A 20,201-nucleotide genomic window follows, 5' to 3' on the forward strand; every position below is an offset into this window, starting at 1 on the left:
TGCAAATAAACAAAATCTAAAAAATAAATAATTAATAAAATAATAAAGTGAAATGAAATAAAAAGAGTAAGAGTGCGGGATACCTTGGTTGAGACAAACTGCTCCCATTTTTTCTCAATGGCTCTCTCTCTTTTCAGCGTCTTCACTGTGGTCCTGCCTCGGCCAGGGTCTCTACGAATGGAAAATAATAGCCGCTGTTGTGATACATCCATCACTCTGGTGACCTTCTGTGACTCACCAATAGTCGAAACCTCCCTTCGAGGCAGAGACAGCTTGAGAGTCGCTCTTGCCATTATCAAAATCATAATTCATCTTATCGTAAAAACTGTGCAGTGTTTTAGATTGATGCCCAGCATCAGAGCTGCCCGCTTGGTGGAGGGCCCAGCAGTGTTGTAACCTTGTGATAATGTTTCATTTCATCCTCTCCTTGTCTTTCCGTACAGTAATACCTCAGCTGGATCATTTGGCCCATAAAGCTTAAGACTTTCTGGGAAATTGGATTTGAAGCTGAGTGAAGGCCCTGGAGGCTGTAACATGATGACGTTTGGGTACAAAAAAGAATTATCTTTGTAGTTCTTTTCCTCCCTTTCCTTCCTTCCGTTCTTCCCTTTTCTTTTTTATTCTTCTATCAATTATGCAAGGCTTACAATGGTGTGCAATAATACTCCTGTGCTACATTCTACAAGGAACAATTGTAAGTCGCCTTTAAACTTTATGAATACATCTATTCTCCCAGTCCAGGTCTCCTCTGACACTTGGAAAGAGACCATACAGATCATCACAAATCATTATCAAGGCAAGAAAAATAATAATAAAAAGAAATGTATAGAGGCAACCTTAGAAAGAACTGCCTGAATTCTATGTATTAAACATGTGAGTTTAAGCACCACACAGCTACTGCTTCTATACTTTCTCCTTATTTGCTCACTCTCGACTCCCTGTGGTGGGTCAATATCAAAGGAGCTGAAACCTGGAGGGGTGGTGGGTTAAGATGGAGGAATGCAATCTCCTCATCCCCTCGCTAAGCTTGGACCCCCTCCGGAGTATTGGACTTATTTCATCCAGCACTGTCAGCTCGCGCCTGCAGCTCCTGATCACCGCCACCCTTTATCACTGGCTCTCTACAGTACAGATACAAAGACTCTTCAGGTGGCTCGCCTAAAAACAGTGAGGATTTGACAGAAATTACTCATCGGTCAGCGTGCAGAGGTCAGCGGCGTTTATGAGTCGATCACTGATGGATATGTCACTCACGCTGCTGTTTTTCAGGCTGTGGACTTCATCATTCTTTAACAGTAAATGACAGTTAATGTATTATGCATGAAGACAGTGCTTTTCATAATCCTAACGCTCTATGTGCTTTTGTGTCTCATCGCTCACTGTGAATGCACCGCTATCCCATCAAACGTGAGCACTGTCTAAAATAATTAAAAGGATTATTCATTAATAAACATATAAGTTACCTAGGTCAAGTTTTAGCAAATGCCCACAGCATACTAAAACATACTCAGGAGGAAGAAATTTCAGATGCACCGTTGTGGCCTTCAGTACCAAGAAATCATGACAGGAACAGTTTACCACCAGTGTCGATTAGAAAGAAGTTACATTTTATTTGAGCAGTTGGCGCAAATTGGTCTATGAGTTTAAAACAGGAAGGTGAGCTGATTATGTGTATTTTTAGATAGAAAACTTGCCTCTGGCAGCTTTAAAAGTTCAATTCTTCATGTATTCACTTATACTGAGCAACGGTTAGTTGTGCGTGGTAAGAACCTCTAACCCCAGAATAACTTACTTGGGGTCCCAGCAGGCAGTGAGGGGGCCAACTCTGCCAGAGCGATCCAGAGTCAAGGCCTCCAGCAGCCAATTCAGACAGCAGAGCTGGCGGTAGATAACCTTCCTGCAACAGCACACAGAGACTTCAACATCTATCTGTGCAGTGTGTTAGTCCAAAAGAATCAATCAATATACTTTTATTACGATAATTCCAACTCTATGAGATGCAGCAAGCAAAAAACTTAATTTTTACTCATATATTCTACTTAGATCCAGGCCAAAATGTAATTTTGTAATGCAGTACTTCCATGAATCTGCTTCTTTCTTAGCTTCTAATTTGTATTTATTAAACATTTTCTTTTTCAGAATAAACAGCACTATTTGAAAATAAAGAAACATTTGACGTGAATAGTTAATAGTGAATAGTGGGATACGACATGCAACAGAGGTCTGTGGCCAGGAATGCAGTAATGAATGTTGCACCCTCAGAGTAACTTTTACTGAACTTTAACCCTAGTTGACCCATGTCACTAAGCTGTCTGACTCAAGGGGCCAAAGGTCAGCATGTAGTGAATGAAACTAAAACTAGTAGTTCAAATTTTCCAAGAAATTATTAGAGAAATTACACTGAATTTGGATTATTATTTTAAAAAAAACTTCATAAAACATACTGTATATTATAAATAGTGAGAGGTATTTTTCTTTTTATTAAATTTTTGTAACTTCGTTATTGGTTGCCTGTCTGATGCCTTATGGTTATAGTTTCTTGTTATAGTTATAGCTTATAGTTTCTGTGGTTGTGTGTTTGCAAATTAGTTTTTTTTTTGTTATCTTGAACGAAACAACCTGATTTAAATAAAGTTACATTTTACATTGTATGAAAAGTCCTTTGACGTGCTTTGCATCAATGCCATCAGGACGGTTTTTAAGGTGTTCCTGATTTTGAACATGAAAAAGGTAAACAGCATGAAATTTAGCAGTGGTGAAGGGCCCCCTCCAATGGCCAAAAATAGCCACTGCAAAGCCAATCATAATGAACAATGTTCATTTCCAGTCAAACCTCCTGTTGAAGGTAAATGAGTGGATGAAAACATCGACACATATCTCTTCAGTACAAGAGCTGCTGCAGGTGGAACAAATGCAAAACATGCCACCTCTCTAAAAGCTTTGTTACTGTGTCACCTGTAGTCAAGCGGTGCCGTCTGTCACCCAACACTTTCACGCTTCGAGGCTTTATGACCACATCCATTCCTATGATCTCTTCTAACACATCAAACACAATATGAATTCTGCCTCGCTCCCCACTGCGCACAAATATTGCCGCCCCGGGTCGCTCCAAGCTCTTTTCATTATTGACCAGGCCATTTGTCTGCCAGGCAGATACTGTGGTAGATTAGGATCTGTCAGATGTCAGGTAACAGCCTTCGAACAGGGTTGTTATTTTCCAGATGTCTGGCCAGAAAACAAGGCTGTATTCTGGCAGTGGCAATAATGTGTCAGAGGAAATGTATGTTGAGTTGGAGGTGATGCATCATAAACACGGGCTGTAGAATTGTCCCAGTGGAACAGAGCACAGACAGATGTAAAACACGGGGGAGTCCTGTGTCTCTAAAGATGAGAGAGCAGGCCTGACAGAACACCTGAGCACACACGCTCTTATTACAGCATGTATTATCAGTATGGAAGTTATTAATAAATGGTTTATAACAGACCATAATACATTATATGACATTATACATACACCCCCCGAACACATCTACAGGCCAATCTTCACTCATATTCCATTACTGGCAGCAGGAAGTGAAATTTCAGCGATGCAGCCCCGAACAGCACATTAAAATTCATAGTTAAGGGAGGCGGACAAATGAGCAAGTTCTTTGACGATGATGAAGAAGTGAGTCAGCACTAGGGATGGGTATCGCTACTATCGACCAAAAAAGGTTGATAGTAGCGATACCCAGCAGCCCAGTATAGAGGAGAATTGAAACATCTCCACTCAAACGATGTACTTCATTTGATACTTTTTGTAACTACATCGTGGCAAAAAATTACTATTTCTATGGTTTTGCTTGCAGCCAAACACGCAATCAACACACCGAAAGAAAGAGAAGAGCATGTCTTTTTTTCTTTTATGTGCCTGCACCATAAACTGTATAAAAAAGGCCTGCATGCGCCGGGTCCATATGTGATTTTAACAGCTGCTCACCTTCGGCTGCTTGTGATTCAAATATTATTTTTACTCCGTTTTCCTCTGATAATTTTCTTGTGATCTTGAGATAACACAACAGTAGTTTCACACAGCGGTCGGCAGGAACGTTTCTTAATAATAATTTTAGTGTGGTTTTCAGTGTCACTGGTTAGCTCAGTAAGTAGAGCACAGGACTCATGATTGGAAGGTTGTTTGTCTGATCCTCACTGAAGACCTATTTTTCTTCAACAAAGTTCAACAAAGAGACTGTATCACATGTCCACAATAAAGCATGTGCTGGACTTTCCATTCACCCATCATACCCAGGCTGAGCAAATTCTGATGCTTCTCATTTCAGCAGAATCCATTTAACATTACACATTCCCTGATCACACATTTTCCGACAACTATTTCATGTTCTGAAAATGTGTGATTGGATTCCCCTGAATCTCTTCAAAACAACTTTGTTGAAGAGGATGATTAAAAAACACACACAAAAGAAGAAAATGAAAGTTGTTCAGAGTGGGAGTCAAACCCACAATCCTTGGACATCAAGTCTGCACTCTACCAACTGAGCTAACCAGTAACACTGAAAGTTTTTTGGAAATTATACTAAAGAAATGCACCTGCCAACCCCTGTATTTAACTGTGGTTTGTTATCTCAAGATCACAAGGTAATTATCCTGTTATCATGGGAAAACGGAGTAAAAAAATATTTGAATCAAATCTGTAGTTTAGGCTACTTTCAACCCATGTATCAAAAAATTTCCTTCAATTCATTGACCCTCAGCATTTATTAAATATTGATACACATGTACAAATCAGGCGGGTTTAAAGCTGTTAACACTATGAATTGTGTGTGTGCTTACAAGAATGTTATATTGTGTTCTCAAACATCCATTAACTGTTTACACACCAGTCAAGGGTACTTCAGAGGAGAAGTTATAGGCTAGTTCTTGACAAAAACACCTTTTAAATCTATCTTACATTATAGTGTGTATTACATTTTTTAAATTTTATATCCTACTTAGAAACACTAGTCTAGTTCCAGACCTTTGCTGCTCACAACTTGTATTTCTTCCAGCAATTCAAACAGTATTTAGTATCATGATGATTTAGTCAAATTGTTATACTATATAACTGCTAAATATGAGGGTGATGAAATTACTGTTACCAATTTGGGTAACAGTAATGCAAACATATCTCCGCTACTGGTACAACAGGTGCCTCCTAGTTTGAAAGCTAAAATGTTCCTGCTTTGCCATTTAATCATTTTCAACCACGCTGTACTTCAAGACACGACATAATGTGTGATACATACTGTATTGCACTTTTGTTCAAAAGCTTGAGCTTGTGGATTGCAGGCAGCATTGCCAACAAATCCTCTATACAAGATCAAAGCATGACACTTGCAGAGCAGGAACCACTAAATGTTGCTTTTGTGAACCAGACTTCTGTGTGTGTGTGTTCATTGTCAGAACACCTGAGTTTCTAACAAGGCAGATTTGTCAGAGAAAACTTTTTCTGACACGTTTTTTCACAGAGGTTAGCTCTGGTTCACACAGCATCAAAGGAGTCAGCCGTATGAAAGAAATACAAAATGAAAGCATCAGGAGTATCTCTCACTGTCAGATGTTTTGCATTAAATATTCAGCAATCTGCCTGTTTGCTTTTCTTTGTTTGATGTTTGCTGAGGTGTAGCAGCACATCTGTTTGACATGAATCAAACGCACAAACGCTGACTGACAGAAGAGGGTGGAATAAGTGCAGTGATTCCTTAAATTCAAATGCTTTTCATACATCTCATTTTTTTCTTTACTGTTGTGATTCTTTTGAGATACATCAAAACCCATGCCCTAACAAGGATTAAATAGTTCATGATAAGAGGAACAAATATTCAACTGTTATCCTTAACCGATTAAAATAATAATAATAATAATAATAATAATAATAATAATAGGTATTAACTGATTTTCTTAGCCCTGATGTGTCTTTATTTTATGCTCTGATTCCGCAAACAATTCATTTTGAAGGACAAAGCCTTGAAACATCTTACCTGCCTACCTGCATGACGTTATTGGCAGAGGAAACAGCACACAGCAAAGAGTACAGCTCCACTTTGCAGCTACGTCTACACTACAACAACTAAGACGTACGAACTGCATATAGTGACATATGGCAAAAAACTGTATGAGCATTGTAAATCTGAAGGTTAAATACTGAAAGTGAGAGGCTGAAGGACAAAGCAAAGCAGCTGCGAAGAAACAAGCATGCGACTGCTTTCTAGCTGCTTGGGTGGAGGGTGCGGAGTGGGTTTTGCACAGCTCCATCTCAATCTGTTTACACAGAAACGCTATGGCAGAAAGAGGGAGAGAATCGGCGAACAAAAAATTACAATACATGGATTGGCCATTTTAGCAAGAAAACATATGCCGTGGTTACGACAATGCACTGTGCACCAACCAAGAGCGAGCTGGGGTACTACAGGAAGTACAATCAACCAAACACAACTCAATACTCAAGGTTAGAAGCTGTCTAACCTTGAGTACCATAAACCACTTGAACATACACGGCTTGTTTTAAGGCCACCATCTTGAATATTGTTGAATGAATAGGCTGTACAGTATGAAGTGACCTTACCTCGGTGCTTGACTCAGCAGAGGGGAGGTCAAAGAGTGATGGACAGGGGTGAAAGGCCGTGCTGACTGGCTCTTCTTCCGGCGTGGCCTTGCTGACCAGCTGGTTCCTGCAAGCAGTGGCAGCCTGAACACAGCAGGGATACAATGCTGTTAGCTTATTCTAACATATGATGTGATTAGCAATGATTTTAAGGCAGAGTGGTAACATTGACCAAGAATGACCTCAATTAGCTTTTGCTGATCTCTCTCTCTCTCTCTCTCTCTCTACTAATGTATATTAGCTTGCACGAAGGTTTGACAAGAAATTTCAACGATTCATTCCGTGTAACACAAAACAAATATAACTTAATCATGTGACACTTCAAATCTCCAGTGAAATTTATACATAGGCTTCAATATACTTTGAATAAATGTTAAAGGAAATTCTCAAATATATTATTTTTAATATGTTAATAAAGGCAATACAGCAAAGTTTTACAAGTTTGTAAAAAACATACAACCCTCTCTTTCTTAACACCCCCCGGTTTGGATAAGAAAAAAAAAAAAACGTAGCAAACAACCCTTTAAAAGACAGAAAAGGTTAGAAAGTGGGATCAGTCTTTCAGCACAGACCTGCAATAGGTGCCGTACAGAGTAGACAGAAGTAGCAGTAGTAGAGCTACAATACAAACAGACAGATCAAAACTACATTAAATATTTTGTATTGCTAAGTACGGCATTAATTAACTTTTTTGGCCACTTCAAAGCACAACTATCTGTAAACATTGACATATTATCACCTTTTAAAGCTGATATGTCAAATGTGCTGGTAAACAGTTGCTTATGCACACATCCAGCAGATCCAGAGCAACATTAGCATTCATTTGGCCATCTGAAGAATGTAATTTAGGGCCCTTTCACACCTGAAAGTCCGCACAAAGGTCCGAACCAAATGTTTTGATATATTTTGATACATTCGGTTAGTTTTGGTTTGGTTTCACATTGCAATTATTTGAGTGCGCTAAAGAACTTTACATGACAGACTTGCGTCATGTCATCATCATCTATATGGGCTGTGTTTCCCTATACTTGACATTGATTGGTTTGTAAAAAGTTTTGCAGGTAGCTTTGATGAGAATGAATGAATAAGGGATGAACAGATGCATTATCATTGAGACTGTGTTGTTATTATGGCATTACTACCTGCAGCACCAACTTAACTAGGCTAGTTCAAATTTGCCAAATAAACGTCCTTGTTGTGCGAACTATATCTTCGCCGGCAGGAAAGGAGGAGAAGACAGCAAGCTTTGGTTTTGGTGAACTCCTGAGTGAAATATTTGGCTCTGTGCTATAGCTGCCAAATGTTCTACAACGTTCACCAGCTAGTCGCTAACTTTTTGTGTCTGTCGTATGGAGCTGGAAAGCAAGGGCAGGTAGCGTACATTGGGTTTATCAGCCCTATTTTTACTATTCTAAAAACAGACGCTTGCTGCTGCTGCTGGAAACAGGTTAGTGAGATGAGAGAATGAACCAAAACAATCTAGTTCAGGGCTGTAAAACCAAAATGCTCTGTAGTGTGTCATTAGGAGTCATTTGATACATTGTTATTAGTGCTTTAAGTGACTTTAAGTAGTCTAAAGTGTAAAAGTCAAAACCTTAGTTAAAATACTTGTTTTTGTTTAAAACAAACTAAACGTATACAGAATACATTATACAATGCAGACAACCTGTATCCAAGCTAATAAACTACTCCAGAGAGAGACGCCGCAAGAAGAAATGAAAATGAGCTGATGTGATTTGTTGCCTCACGCTTCTGAATCGCTGTCTGAGTCAGACGAGAAACTGGGAGGTCGTGGCTCTGTTCTCAGCTGCTCCTCGCTCCTCATCCGCTGCCTCTCCTCCTCCTCCTGCTCCTCCTGTTCCTCTTTCCGCAGGAGGTGGAAGTAGCTCTGGCCCCGCTTAATTGCTGATGCCAAGCGCCTGCAAAGCAGAGAGACACAAGCGGGAGTCATAAATACAGGGCATCACCAACATGCTTTAATAATGATAGATGTTTACTTTCCATCCACCCAAATTACAGAAAAGAAAAAAACAACATAAAGCACATAAACCACAAATGTCAAGCCTGCACATTAATCTCCTGTGTTTGTCAGGGACATACAAAAACCATGAAAGCCGATGAGTTATCGTCAAAAGTGCTCGTGTGTCATTACAATAATCCCTCCAACCCATGCATGCACACACACACACACACACACACACACACACACACACACAGTAAATCATCCAAATCAGAGCACACCAAAGCAGCAGGCACGCACAAATGACACCTAACTAGAGCATTATGGGAGAAACGTGTTATGTCTGGGCAGATTAATGACTTAATTACAGTGGTTTAGCTTCCAACCATAACCTTTCCTCAAATACAGTTTGCTTGTTTTTCCTCATACTGCACGCGTAATTACCTTTGCATTAATGCTGTGGTGGAAAATTAAAAGACACACGCACAAAAGCAACTGTCGAGGTGACTTTGCCAGAAGACCAGCCGAGGTAGCATTCTTCTGTGTTTCTTAATCATTAGTTTGCCTTCTTGTGAGCGAAAGAGGCAGAAAAAAAGCAGGTCAAAGTGCAGGCTGCTACAAAGCTTGTTATAGTGAGCTGGAATAGAGAGTCAAGGTGGTGTACGCAGCGCCGGCTGTATGATCCTTTGTTGTTGGAATCAACTGGGATTCAGAAGAAATATCACAGGGCTGAATCTGCTTTAAAATGAAATGAAGGCTGTGGTTCAACCTATATGGATGTCGTTGCTGTTACTGGAGGAAGCTCAGTAGTCATCAGGAGGTTCAATATGACTGTGACTCTTGAGATAAGCAGTCACGTTAAATCACAAAGGCAATGTTTAGAGAATAATGTATATTAGGGTTGGGTAATAATTCAATATTATTGTTTATGTACTTCCAGTGAAATTCTATGTATATTAATTTAAAAAATAACGATTCAAGCTAACTGTAAACTAACAATGAGTCATTTAAAGGCACCAAGCGGAAGCATTTTGTGATGAATAGGTCCCTGTTTAGTTTTGTATATCACGCTTTACGAGCACACGCATGAGGACACTTGCTGTAAGTAAGGTGCGATTCACATTTCTGCCGATGGTGTTATGCTATTCCACTGGTCGACATCTGGTGGCAGTAATTAGCCAAGAAACTTAGTATTGGGCCAGCAAAATGCAGAGATGAGTCAACAAGTCTCTAAGGTATGCCTTCAACTGGCTTGGCCACAGAGGGCCTCCAGAGCTCATGCTCCATAAGACCAAAAATGTGGAAGCCCAAGCAAGCCTGAAAATCTTTTTCAGAGTATGTGCCTAGTGAGCAGCTTACGTTGGAGCGAATGGGGTGACATGTTGGAACATGGGATCCAGTTACCTCAATAAATCCGGGATTCCAGGATGCGACAGGCTCAAAATCTCAGTTTTGAAAATGTTTTATGAGGAGGGAAATGCATTCATTAGGTTTGTCAGACATCATTTGGCTAACCCAGTTGTCAAGAGCGACTTACTTATGTAACAAGAAGCTGCTATCATTTCCTGATTATAAACATGACAAGAAACCAACAAGAGGAAGAGTGAGGGTCAGAGCCACAGTGACCTTACAACAGTCTTGTGACCTTTCCTTTCCAGGCAAACTAGATTTTTTTGCAAGGGTGAAAGCAGACATCACCACAAACGCTTGCATATGTTGCAACCCTCTGCTGTTCCAGTTTTTATTTGTTATCTAGTGAGCAGCTGGCTGGTAATATTTTGCCCACAAGTGGAGCCAAGCACTTCAGCCTAGGAGGGGGGCACTGAGCACTTGTGTTCCAGCATGCTAATTTGGCTCACTTCGGTGGTACGAGTGTACCAGTTTAGCTCGGAGGCATGTCTGTTCTATTTGCATACCACCACACCCCTGATATTACTTATTAATCTTCAGACGTGACATCTAAGTCCAAAATGCAGCAGTCTTAATTAAAGTGTGTTTCTATCAGCATCACTAATGACTCGTAGCTTCAAATGTGCAAAAAGTTTTTCCCTGGAGTAGCTACCGGCTGCCAAGAGTGTGGGAGGTGGCTCAGTGACCTTGCATCAGACGTGACTAATTTCGTTAGCTCTTTGTGCTAAAGTGACTCTTTCACTTTAGTTCAGCTAGTGTTTTTTTAATGGATTAATATCTTCTAACTGGCAGGCAAGTGGGAGTATTTCTGCTTGTGTTTGATGCACCACATGTACAAATGTTTGTGACAACAGCACTGGGCTGTGCCTGAGTGTAACATGAAAGCTGAACAATAATATGCTGAAGGAAAAAGGGGGGGGCCGGCAGAAGAAAGCTGCCGAGTCAATGACAGGCTGCAGTATTTGGTGTGACAAGAAAATAAAAAGGCATTGTGAAAAGGCAATGTATCATCAATACGTGAAAACACAATGAAACTTTTGTGTTTGGAAAACAAGAAGCTCTGAAATGAAATGTTGTGCCTTTTCTCATCACCGCCGTCTGTCCTTCCAGTCAATAACAAGTTATTTTTCTTTGTGATGTGATTTTTCTTTGAAGAGAAGATAACAATGCTTGGACTTGATAGGTGATTAAAAAACTGATTTCAATGTAAAGAAATTTGGACATTTGTGCAGAGCGGGGGAGGGGGGTTGTGGAGGGGGACAGTTTTTAACAGATCAGATCATGGAAGCCCTTGGGTGGCAGCTTGTTGCCAGGCAACAAAGAGATAGGGATTGTGGTAGGTGAGGCATCTTTACAGAGATTAGACCAACTAAGATGTTGTGGCTCTATTCTGAATCTACTCACTGGCTCTACTCTCACATCATAATAAATTCCTATATGTGTTTTTTTTTAATTCACATATTATGATTAAAGTCATTAGCATGGAGTTTTGTAGAGGTATGACACACAAGCCCCCGCAACGTGTCATAAACGAGTTCAAGCACATTCATAATTAAATCCTAATTATAAATCTAGCAGAAGAATGTAACTCGGGTAAGTATTGTCTGTCAGCTACAGCATGATGAGAAACGGGACTTACAGTGGTGTTGACAAGACAGCTTGGGATGTTTCATGTCAACATCACCAGAGACAAATGGCAGACCACGACAACACAAGCTGGCGCAGTCATAAATGAGTACCACAGGCAAGGGTAAGAGCCAAAACACTCTGATTAGGCTTTGTAGTGTCTACTGAGACAAACAGGAAGGAAACAGCAAGAAACACGAAACCCAACTGGACTCATGTAGCCACGCACCAGATAATTCAGACCAACACAGTTTGCCTCCATATTGTGACAGAAGTGAGTGACTGCATGCTCCAGGTATATAAGGATTGGTAAAACCCACATAAACACCAGTGCCAAGATGAAAAATGTTGCATGCTATGTACGCATGAATAAATACTCTGACCGCTGTGGAGAACGGACCAATCAAATTCAAGCGAATATCTTTAAATTTGTGTCCCATTTTCCACCTCATCTTTAAATGGAAGAAAAAGAGACGATTATTACAGCTGTGTCTGTGTTTTTGGGATTACCTAAATTATGTGACAAATCCCTGTCCTACAGGGAGAGGATTAGGGCCATTTGAAATGCATTGACATTGTGCAATATTATCATTCTATTTTTCTGACTTTAATCAAAGCGCTCCAAATATTCTTTTTCACATGGCGCCGTTTAAATTCTTTTCACTTACAGAGACATTGTTTTCTATAATTCAGGATGCCCTGAAGTGTTATTGCACTTACAGCATGTGTACCATGGCCTCTCAGAAAAAGGGAAAAGCTGTGTTCGAATCATCCAAATAAACTGTGTTTGCAGTCAGTTTAACGTCATGGTTACGGAAGTATTATGACTATGGCTTCCAAGAGTTAAATATACCTTGTCAACTGATCTTAAGATATTTGATTTTAACAGACACCTGCCAGCCAATCAACAATAAATACAATACACAACTGATGTTTTACCCAACAGCACACAATGCTGATTATTTTATTAGAGCAAAGTGAGCATTGCAGCGTATCATCATAGTCTGAACTGTATAGCTGCATGGGTTAGTTCACCCAAATCTCACACACACACACACACACAAAAAAAAAAAAATCATATATACAGTCGGATGTTAGAGAGAGACTGTTCTGTCTGAGTGTGAAACTGACACCACTCCAATGAGACAAATTTGAGACAAATTCTTCATTAAAAAGTACTTTGATGGAATAATTTGACATTTTAGGAAATAAACATTTTTAAAAGTGAAGACTGATACTACACTGGTGTCTATCCATTACATACGGAACTGGATAACCGGCATTGAGACGATGCCTGCGCTCATGAGGCCGATAAACAAAAAATCAACACGTGACACACCTCGTCAGTGTGGCACTGGGGAACGATGTTAGCGCCCCCCCTTGTGAGTTTTGGGAAAGTAGTAATTATGCATTGAGAATGTATTTGAGCGTACAAGTTGCCTTTCAGTGTCCGTATGAAATGCCTTTGGTTTAGAAAAAGATAATTTTGAAATAAATACTACGTGACGGTGGATGGGTTACATTGGAGTTACTTGAAAGACCAGGTCGTCTCATACGGATGCTGAAGGACCTTGTGCATTAAATACTGACACTTTGTCAGCTTTTTTCAAAGTATTTGACGCCCTGAGATGAGACTCGGTGTCATCACACGTTTCTCCCATCTTAAATGTCAGCAAATCTAAATCTGTTACTGGCTAGCGTTAAATATATCGTATGTTATACTGTAGAGAAGGCAGTCGAATAACGTTGCTTCTGACAAACTATACCCCACTCTTCCTTAATCAACTGGATAAGATACCTAAGATAATCAAGTGAACTGTCTAATAACCGTGTGTATTAGATTGTAATGTGCATGGAATAATGGAATTATACATGACTTTTCTTTGTTTTATTATCAGTATTATATATCAGCAATCAGCTGCCTTGCTCTCCAAATATCAGCATCCTTAACAGCAACACGACAACACTGAATTAATTTTATTAAGGATTTCTACATAAAATATATTGCTTAATGCAGTAGGGTAGTTTGGGGTAAGACGCGCCCCCCTAATCTCAATGTCTATTTGCTGACACATAAAATATTTTATAGGGGTTTTTTGTATCTTGGTGAGGGCCGTGCTTAGGGTAACATATTATAAAGTAAAATAAATAGCTACAGTTAACAAATTAATTTGTATTCAATCAAATGTGTTTTTTAGGGAAAAGGCATTTTCCACTGGGTTAAGATGCTCCCTCTATGGTGTAAAATCACTTTAATAGGTGCAAATTACAGATAAAATAAACTACAAGTAGCTGGTTAAAAGCAAGGGAAATATAGACCTATTTTGTAGAAATAAACTTGCCTTGCCTCATGTTATTAGCTTTCCTATAATTTATTTCTCAGACCTTAAAATAGTGAGGTTGCTGGAACTTCCCTTGCCAGCTAGCTAGCTAGGTAGCAATGTGAGCATATGTGAGCTTATAACCTCAGACTTTTACCTCAGACTTTCTGATAGTGAAGTTGCTGGTTGGCTAAAGGGGCTGTCCAGTGTCTAAATAACATCCAACTTACAAACGATCAACATAAAGGGGCAAGGTGACCGGGGCGCGTCTTACCCCACTGGAGGGGGGCATCTTACCCAAAACATACTAATCTAAAATTTTACTACCAAAACCTATAAAATTATTTCTCTTTAAACAATTGCATAACTTATCTTAAGGCTCCCCTTATATATATATATATATTTTTTTTTTATACATAAAAATTGAACACAATGAAAAAAATTTAAAGCTTATTTCAAATTACTAAAAAATTAGATCAACTTATGTCAGAATGGCTTTGATCAAATAATTTTAAAAAATTGTGATGATACAGAGGAAATTTTTAGTTGAGTGTCACTAGGGACAGCCAGAAGACATCAGCAAAAAAAAAAAAAAAAAAAAAAAAAATCATTGTCTGTAATATAAATGCACAATCATGACTTTCATAAATGACAGTAATGGTGTAGCGGTAGAAAAAAACAGGGATTGTAAAACAACATAATTATCTTTCACTTTTGTAAATAATGGACCCAGGTAAGATGGGTGCCATATGGTTCCTGCCTGAATGACAAGTCCTCATGACACCCCACATCCAGTGTTGGGCAGTACCGCGATATTATTATTACTTTTTCCAGTAATTAGTAGTATAAGGTATTACTATTTCCAAAACAGTAACAATTTTACAGTTACAAATCCAAGACACACCACATTACAAAATTACCAGAACGCCACTTTGTTTAGTTGTCTTGAAGTGTTTGCAGGACTGTGCAGCAGGACAGGGTACAGTTCAAGTCGAGATGCGGGATCATATGTCCCTTATGACCTTATTACATGTTTTCTTTTTCTTTCATTTTATTATTATTATTTTTTATTATATTTTTATTTCAGCCAGAGGCGTTAAGAAATGTGATATGTTTTGTAAAAAAACATCTTCCTTGCTGCTGTTAATAATATGCTATAAGTTAAAAAGTCACAAAAGACTTTCTTTGTATTTTACTTTGTGAAATACTGTATATACATAGCCATATTGTATAGAATCATCTGGTTTGAGACGTGTTTTTAGTTTGGCTAATTGTTGACTCCTTCTCTGTTGACACACCGTTTTGTTCCAGTAAAGTGGATTCATATCTAAAATGAGGATGTAGCGTACATGTTGTCAGAAATCTGCAAAGAGGTGGAGCTGAGGCGGCTCTAATGAAGCCTGGCTGCTGAACCATCAGTGAGCCACCTGAGAAAGCACTACCCTGTCACTCAAAGACGTCCGTCCTTAATGCACAACTTTAAGCCTTATCTAAATGGGGAGGGGTAAATTAGCTATGGAGAACAAAGCCGTTTTTGTACCAGGCTGTAAACATGTTTCTTTCTGCAGTAAAGTTGGGCAGTTGGCTTCAAGTGGCCATTTGAGGAACTGCAGTTGTAGTGGAGGTTGTTGCTTGGTGTGTCTAGTGTTTTATATCTATATCTATATCTATTTATATTTATATCTATGCCACTACCTGTCAAATGTTTCCACCTACCTGCCCGAGCTGAAAAACAAAACCAGGCTGATTAAGTTCAAGGGGTTTGCTCTGGCCAGAGAAGCAGTGAGATGTATGAGCTTTCAACATGTGAGCTGACAGAGAATGGGCTGCCATTTGGCTTAAAAGGCATCACAGCCCCAAATCATTACTACTGTATTCACTTGCAGGGATAAACAGCCACAATTCATCTGGGGGTGAGTTTCTCCTGTGAAAATGGCAACCTTTCCCCATAACACCTGTATGAATAATTCAACACTCTGGGCTCTATCAGAGGCTGTCAGAAATGTCAGCCGGTTGGAAGCACCCTTGGCTGCCCCCAGAGGATGTTGTCTCTACACCCTGTGGTGGGGTTAGGGGGTTGCACACACACACACACACACACACACCAAATGCCACAGCTTTTTCAGTGCCAGGACTTCACCGCCTGCAGGACAAAGAAACACCAACAGCCGAGCATTCCTGCAGTCAGCATACTGTTGTAGATTTCCTTTTTATTCATGAGCTATGTATTGTTAAATGTGACTTTTCCATACTCTCTCTCTCTCATTAGTCCAACTGCCTATGCCTCTCTAATTCAGTCACCTGCACATATAGGCCACACTACCCCTTTCTCTCCTGCACTGTGGCCTCACAGCAAGAAGGTCCTGGGTTTGGAGTTTGCATGCTCGTATTTTGTTTTGCTTGGGTTTCTGCCGTGCGTGCTAGAATTAATAATTCCACCAAAGTTATTGTTCTTTTTCTACCACTGGAACAACAGGGGGATGATGATGGCACAGCGGTTAAGACACTTACCTTTGGTGTGAGAGACCTGGGTTCAATCCTCTGACATATAGCAATTATAAGTCGCTTTGGATAAAAGCGTCAGCTAAAGGAATAAATGTAATGTAACGCAATGATAAAGCAGGCAATTTTCGATGTGCCCCCCAAGGTTATTATAGTTTTGGATTTTTCATTAGTGTTTATTTTTATTTCGTTTTGACATTTTGTTTTCAATTTCAGTTTAGTTTTAATTAGTTTACGTGGGTTTGGTTTAGTTTAGTTTTATTTTTTGAAAATGCTTAGTTTAGTTTAGTTTTTATTAGTTTTATTGTTAGTTTTAGTCTTTGTCGCTAGGTCAGTTCAGTTTAGTCAGTCCAGTTTAGTTAGTTAATGTTTTGCGAATAAACATTAACATACAAGTACAATCATTAGAAATAATGCAGATTTGTGAAAAGGGACACCTTTTTAAGCTATCTGAAGCTTGTAGGGGCCCAAACACTAAGCATATATATATATATATATATATACACACACACACACACACACACACACACACACACACACACACACACACATTTTTTTTTTGAAGTACTAACACATTGTCTAAATAAATACTACAAATATATGAAGCACAAGCTACATCTACAGTATAATTTCTCACCTACATACAGAAAACCATAAGAGCTAAACTACCCTAATCCTACTACCCAGTGGTCCCAAGAAATTCATTAAATCAGTCTCTAGCTCTGTCATTCTTTGTTAAATAGGTAAAATACAATAAATGTAGGTGATGGACAGCTAAGAAATTGGAAGATAGTGGCGGCCCCTTGGAGCCACAAACAACAGGTCCCTAGCACCCTGAAGGCAAGTATGACTGGAAAGCAGTTACGCTATATTAAAATGTAAACCTATATTAATGAAAAAACAGATTCTATGTTAAAAGCACTAGAGACAAATTGGCTGAGATATCAATGAGCCCATAAACACACATTAGCTGACAGAACAGAACAAGGAAAAGAATGGTTTTCTTGTCCTTGTTCTGTTTTCCTTGTTCATCTCAAGACAGTGACTCACTACCTGCAACCCAAACTAAACTAAACAAAGCACTGTACAGTTGTTGCATTCATATTATTTTGTACACATGTAGGCTATGTATAAAAGATAATAGAAAACATGTTCAAATCCCACCAACTACCAGCTGATCCCTACCTGGGGCTCTACTCATAACAGCGGTCGCCAGCCGCTATGCTGCGGCCAGACGCCGCCCTGACCCCGGGCTCTCTTGATGGATAAAGCAATCATGTAGGCTTTGGCCCTATGAAATAAAACTTTTACTCTTTCATTTTAGTTAGGCTACTTTTAGTTAGTTTTGCAAACTTACAATATAGTTTCAGTTAGTTATCGTTGTTTTTGTAAAGCTTGGTTTTTATTTTTATTTTAGTTAACGACAATGTTTTTTCACATCTAGTTTTCGTTATTTCGTTCGTCTTCGTTAACCATAATAACCTTGGTGCCCCCACCCTGACTGTGCTTTCAGACCAAAAGCAAAGCAAGCGTTCGGGGCGGTGAGTTTACATACAAAGTCACTGCAAAGACACTTAGAGCCGCGATTTCCTGTTGGGCGGCACGAAGGGGGCGGTGCTGGCAACGCGAAGGCCTTCGCATGAGTTGAAAATTTCCAACTCGAGAGAATTGTCGCGGGTTCTAATCGCCTTCTCGCGTTGTGTGTGAACACTTGCAGCGAATGTACTCACGCGAGGAAAGTGTTGCGAGGATTAAATTCGCGTTTGGTCAGAAAGCACCATGAGTCTCAACCCTTGGGTTCCTAGCCGCTCCTGCCATCACAACCTTAACCGACCCCAGCCCTTCATCCCTTCCCTCTCAAACCCTTCCCAAACCTTCTCAGCATCCAAATAAACTACCCTTTATACCTCACAATTGCCGTGGTCTCTCTTAGTGAAATAGGTGTTACTGCAGTCCTCATCTGTTTCAGGGGAAATATCAAGTAAACACTACATATTTATATCAACAGAAGGGGTTCATTTTCTCCATATTTGCTAAACACCCACAGATGTAACTCTCACCTGGCGTGTCCCAGATGCCTCTGCAGGGAAACAATATCAGCTCTTTTTCCAGCCTGGGTACAACAAACTGGCAGACTCTGAAAAGAAAGTGCATCAGAACAAAGACATAAAAACAAAAGGACACACAGCTATTATCATTTTGTCTTTTGAGTTGCTCTGGAGCTCAGTTCACTTCTTCACCCATGAAAGACTCTGCTGCATCCCCATGTGACCTCTGCAGAGGCAGATTGGGCAGCAGGCCAGAGTAAAAATTTAGTTTCTAATATGACATCGCTTATGGAAATGACAGATAATCAGGCAATTAATCTCTGCATAATTAACTGCATTGAGTAAAAAATTCATTATAGAAGATAAACTAGTGTTTTCTACAGTATAAATTAGATAACTGTGTGTGAGGGGAGTATAAATGTGGGCTTGATGATTACCAGTCACACCTTACTTCCTCCTGTGGAATTTGGAGGCTGGCTGTTAATGGATTGGTCGACTATCTTTGGTGGCTGTAATCGCCTATGAATAGATCATCAGAGAGCAGGCAGAGGGACATTAGCTTGGACTGGATATTAATGAGAATCTTTTCTTTTCAGATTTGTCATTTTATTCATTTATCCAAAGTACAACACGTTAAAGGAAAAACACTTATTTCCAACATAGTCTCAACAGAATTTAAAAATAGCGGCTATGATTGCGGTCCAAGTGGATTTAGAAAAATGCAAAATTTGACATTTTCTAAGCAGAAGACCAGATGCAGATGTCTTAAGAGATTAAAATGATGAAAGACATTTGACTCTAAGCCAAGCTGTTTTAGAAATAATTGCAAAAATGCAACATTTATTGACACAGAGTCACCTTGAGGTCACTGAGTTTCATATGTGCAGTGGGTGGACTTTGCTGCCCGCCTGCCAATCCTGAAGCTATTTGGTATTACAGCGTTTTGTGCATGAACGATTTTAGAAGTGAAGAAAGAAAGAAAGCAACAGGGCTCCAGCAGCCTCGTAGCTTGGACCTTAAAAACAGAACCTAATTTACATCAGTATGCTAATCAGGCACGGGAGGTCTCTCCAGTTTTGCGTCTCCACATACCGAAGCAGTGTACTATTAAGAGTTACTCAGCTGAGCATTACTTCTAAGGTCAAGGAAGACATTATCAACTAACTAAGCTGAATTAGCAGAGAAGTAGAGAAGGTGACTGGCTGCAATCTACCATTCCTCCAGGACCTGTGCACCTACAGGACTCTGAGGCAAGCACGAAAAAAGAGTGCAGCTCACCCCTCCCACCGCAAACACAAACTTTTCAGACACTCACCTCCAAAACCTCACTCCATGAGAACAGTTTCTTTCTGTCTGCAGCTGGCGTCATCAACAATGCCCGGGACCCCCACTGACAAGGATTCTTATACTCCCCAAAGCCACTCTTCACAGTACATTATACTTCCAAAGCAAGTTAAATGAAATGCTTTTTGCAGCATTTACTGCACCATCACAAAGAATGCTTTTTCGACTTTAAAAATTGGAATGTTTACACAAGAGAGTGCTAAGACAACTTTTAATCAAGCCACCACTCAAACTCTAACGCAGAGTTTATTGTTTCCCATCAGTCTTGTGTCTAACTTTGTTCAGGTCTAGGGGAGATTCCAAAGTTTCCAAATATACAAAATATGGCTGAATTCGGAGCAAATGGGTTT

The 20,201-nt window shown here is 39.7% G+C and overlaps 1 protein-coding gene across 1 annotated transcript in view; it reads right to left on the reverse strand.

Moving 5' to 3' along the window:
• LOC119892438 (coiled-coil domain-containing protein 60-like) overlaps positions 1-20,201 on the reverse strand; it is a 34,406-nt gene that overhangs the window by 11,561 nt on the left and 2,644 nt on the right. Inside the window, exons 2-6 of the mRNA XM_038704676.1 lie at positions 18,520-18,596; positions 8,389-8,559; positions 6,602-6,724; positions 1,793-1,897; positions 84-171 (exon numbers count right to left, since the gene is read on the reverse strand). Of these exons, the coding sequence (XP_038560604.1) occupies positions 84-171; positions 1,793-1,897; positions 6,602-6,724; positions 8,389-8,559; positions 18,520-18,596 (564 nt within the window). The remainder of the gene's footprint in view (positions 1-83; positions 172-1,792; positions 1,898-6,601; positions 6,725-8,388; positions 8,560-18,519; positions 18,597-20,201) is intronic.

The sequence above is a fragment of the Micropterus salmoides genome, unplaced genomic scaffold, assembly GCF_014851395.1.
Source record: "Micropterus salmoides isolate LMB-PRFRI ecotype aquatic unplaced genomic scaffold, ASM1485139v1 Ms_hic_scaffold_7, whole genome shotgun sequence".
Taxonomy (NCBI): Eukaryota; Metazoa; Chordata; class Actinopteri; order Centrarchiformes; family Centrarchidae; genus Micropterus; species Micropterus salmoides.